At 33.5% G+C, this 4,169-nt stretch overlaps 1 protein-coding gene across 1 annotated transcript; it reads left to right on the top strand.

The window, feature by feature from the left end:
* LOC111905398 (proteinaceous RNase P 2) lies at positions 1 to 2,060 on the top strand. The gene is made up of 5 exons (XM_023901101.3): positions 1 to 972; positions 1,049 to 1,323; positions 1,413 to 1,533; positions 1,625 to 1,693; positions 1,783 to 2,060. Exons 1-5 carry the CDS (start codon positions 61 to 63, stop codon positions 1,951 to 1,953), a joined length of 1,548 nt encoding a protein of 515 aa, XP_023756869.1. The 5' UTR covers positions 1 to 60; the 3' UTR covers positions 1,954 to 2,060.
* The last annotated feature ends 2,109 nt before the right edge of the window (positions 2,061 to 4,169 follow it).

Here is a 4,169-nt window from a genome sequence, read left to right as displayed (position 1 = left end):
CAATTAGGGTTTTTCCTTTCGGTTACCTTGTGGTCTGTAGCAAGGAGAACTTACTCAACAATGAAGAATCAGAGGAAAAAGATAGGTAACAACAAATCCCCAACACCGGAATCCAAATTCCGCTCTGATTTCAGCATTTGCTCCAAAGAGAAAGATTTGGCTGGCGCAATCTCCCTTTTCGATTCCGCAGTTTCTCAAAACCTCAAACTCAATCTCCACCACTTGAATTGCTTCCTTTATATATGTTCCAACTCCATCGAAGACAATAAAGACGTTGCAATCGATAAAGGTTTCAGCATTTTCAATCACATGATATCGAGCAAGATAAACCCCAATGAAGCCACTATCACAGCCGTTTCTAGGTTAGCCGCAGCAAAAGACGACGCTGATTTGTCATTTGAGTTGGTTAAAAGTTTGCTCAAGTACAATGACAAGCCTCGGTTGCGAACCTATGATCCAGCATTATTCTGTTACGTGAAGAAATCAGATGCCGAAAAGGCGTATTTGGTGGAGAAAGACATTTTGAGTATGGGGTTGTGCTTGGAAGAACCAGAGATCGCTGCATTGCTGAAAGTCAGTGCTGAGACAGGAAACGAAGAGAAGGTGTATGAATATTTGCATAAGTTAAGAATTGGCGTCAAATGTGTGAATGAATCAACAGCAGAGATCATTACCAATTGGTTCAAAGGAGAAACGGGGGCGAAAGTGGCCAGTCGTTTGAAAGACTGTGATATGGGTCGGGTTAAAGATATGGTTTTGAAGAATGGAGGTGGGTGGCATGGGCTTGGGTGGATAACGAAAGGAAAATGGGTGTTACAGAGAACAACCATTGATTCAAATGGTGTTTGTTGTGCTTGTAAAGATCAGTTGGCTTGTGTCGATATCGGTAGAGAAGAAACAGAGAAGTTTGCACAGTCGTTAATGGCGTTGGCCATTGAAAGGGAGACCCGATCAAATTTCACTCAGTTTCAGGTGAACAACGCTTTCTTTGAGATCACTAATTGTTGTTATTCTTACTAACTATAAACTTCCATTTCAAATACTGAAGAATTGGCTGGATGAACATAATGATTTTGAAGCTATAGTTGATGGAGCAAATATTGGACTTTACCAACAAAACTTTGCAGAAGGTGGATTTAGTGTTTCTCAGGTTGAAATTGTTGTTAAAGAACTGTATAACAGAAGCAAGAAATGGCCACTTGTTATTCTACATGACAAGAGAATTCGTGCCCTTTTAGCTAATCCTTCAAATCGAGAGCTACTTGAAGAGTGGATTGAAAGAGGAGTTCTTTATGGAACACCAGTTGGATCAAATGATGACTGGTAATAAACTAACAATGTTTAAATTGACTTTTCTTGTTCATGTTATTTGTAATTAACTAATTATAATACTTTTTTTTTTTTTTAATTAGGTATTGGCTTTATGCTTCTGTAAAACTCAAGTGTATGCTTGTGACAAATGATGAAATGAGAGACCATATTTTTGAACTTTTAGGAGGCAATTTCTTTCCCAGGTGGAAAGAAAGACATCAGGTATGTTAATATCAAAGAGTTTGACTTTTTTTGACCATTTTAAGATACAATGTTAGTTAAACTGATATTGCTTTGTTTTCCACTATTAAAGGTTCATTACACTTTCCCAAAAGGTAAACTTCAACTTCAAATGCCACCACCATATTCCATTCTTATTCAGGTATTACTTTCAATCTCTAAATCCGATTCAAAAAACCATAAAAAAAAGTCACCATTTGATTTCATTTTCAAACTACAAAACTGTATCAGGAATCTGAGAGAGGAACATGGCATGTGCCCTTAGTGAGTGATCACAATGATGAGTCATTAAGAACATGGCTTTGCATTTCCCATTCAGACCTCTGTAAAACTTGTTCTGAAGAAACTTCCAGTTCACATGTTGGTATAACTGGTAAAAGAAAAGAAAGATCTTCATCTTAGAAACTTGGGTTTTTTGTCACAATTTTGAATGTCTTTTTAACTAATTGTTTTTGTTTGATTTTGTTGTATTATCTGAGAAGTAATGTATGCATAAACTATAAGCTTTATATGTTGCTTGTTGGGTTTTGGTTTGTGGGTATGATATGGCGAACTGATAGCATGACACGTGTAGTTTATGTATGTTGGTGCATCATGATATGAATTTAGCACGAATTTGCTAAGTGGCAAATAGTGTTGCCAATATCGAAACTCCAGAAGATTTCATGAAATTGTAAAGTGAGATTTGGGAGTAAGGTTAGTGGGTGTGTTAGCTGTTTAAAAAGAAAGAAGTAAAAACATGTAATAATATGAACACAAGAAAAAGCAAAATATTGTATATGATGATATATCATATGAAGGCCACTTTAATAACAATTGACACTTCTTCCCATTAATGTATATGATGTGTTTGTGTAACACCAAAAAGACTTGGTGAAGGTGGGATAAAGGTTGTTCTAATGCCTTGTTGAAATAATGATGTCATTAAAATAAACTACAACAAATTGATCAATGAAGGTTCGAAAACTTGATTTGTAAGTTGCATGAATGTTGTTGATGCATTAGTTTGCTAAACGATATGATTATCCGATTAATACAAGTCATCTCAAGCCTTAATGATGCCTTCCCCTTATAATCTACCCCGCCTATGAATTTAGTGATGATCATTTTGTAAATCAATCTTTGAAAAGATCGTTACAACATGTAGTTGATTAAGCAAGTCATCAAATTGTGGAATACGAAACCATCACTTGATCTTGATTATGTTGGCGACACAACTACGATGAAAGTTTGCTAGGTACCTTTGTGTTTTGATACGAATAAGTGGGTGCCACACATAGATTTGTTGGGGGTATTTGGTACATGTGATTAGCAATACATGTTAATCACTTTTGTTATGATGTTAACAATCATGAAAACGTTTTCTTTTGGTTTTACCAACCATTTACTTAAGGGATGTTTGAAATTGCTTATTTAAAATGTTTATTAACTTATTGCAGTTTGATACCAGTAATAAACTATTTTAAGTGTTTAGAGCATCTCCAATGAATCTTTATTTTTGTATTATAGAGCTTGAAAATGTTCCAATCAACCACTAAAAATTGCTTTTATTTTTGTGGGAAGGAATATGGTCTCTATATATAGATGCTATTATTCATAACATCAAATCACTTTTTCTTTTAAAATGGTTATTTTAATTGCTTTTTAATTTTTATAATTATTGTTTTATATTTTATAATATTAAAATATGTTTTAGTGTGTGATTGGAGTTAAAATGAATTTTGGTGTTAGTTTTACATACAAATAGTGTAATTTTTAGTGGTAAGGTTGGAGTTGGTCTTAGAAACAACTTATTTCAAATTGCTTATCAAAAGGTATATACCAAATTACATTATTCTCCTTCTCATCTCCTTTAATTGTTTTTATCACTATCACATCATATTTTCCTTCTTGTTTCTTTTGAATTAATCCTCACAAATTTTTTCCTCAATTGATTATCATTAATTGGTGTATCATTAACCCGTTGTTTTTATCATTATCACCAAGTGTGTTGAATTTATTTTTATAAACTATGTTGTGGGGTTGTTCAAGAACCTTATTATCTATAAAGAAGTGCCAAAAACACCATTTTCTCATGATGCTGCACTTTCAATTGCTATAAGAGAGGTTGTTTCTTGATGATTATTAAAAGCAATTCCAGGTTTGAAATTTTGTTAAAATTTTGAGTCAAAGACGTGTATAAAATTATGATAGAATTTGTAGACTTCATGTCTACTATACTCATCTTCTTATCTAAACCCACATAGTTTCTCATTGGGTTAATCTTGTTGATGACTATGTTAACGTTGTGGGAGAAAAATTATGGGAAGTTCTCAACTGTGGTGAAAAATATAACGAAGAAAATTTGTGGAAAGATCTCTAAGCGTGAAGATACTCATAAAATGGTGGTTTTTGTGAACAAGTATAATGTATAATATTTTTATGCTCAACACCAAAATCATGTTCCTCCATACAGTTATATGAATAAAGTAATGGTTTTTATTATGTGAGTTTTCTAACAATTCTATCCAAAGTGAAAAACCTGCCCTTGAATTGTACAAAAATGATACGGTGGAGAAAGAAGGAAGAATACTTGCAAACGAGGATATGTGCACAAGTAATAGAGAGGAAATTTAGAG

Source organism: Lactuca sativa, chromosome 6 (assembly GCF_002870075.4).
Source record: "Lactuca sativa cultivar Salinas chromosome 6, Lsat_Salinas_v11, whole genome shotgun sequence".
In the NCBI taxonomy this organism is placed as follows: Eukaryota; Viridiplantae; Streptophyta; class Magnoliopsida; order Asterales; family Asteraceae; genus Lactuca; species Lactuca sativa.
The sequence above is the reverse complement of the archived record's forward strand: the minus strand, read 5'-3'. Positions and strand labels throughout refer to the sequence as shown.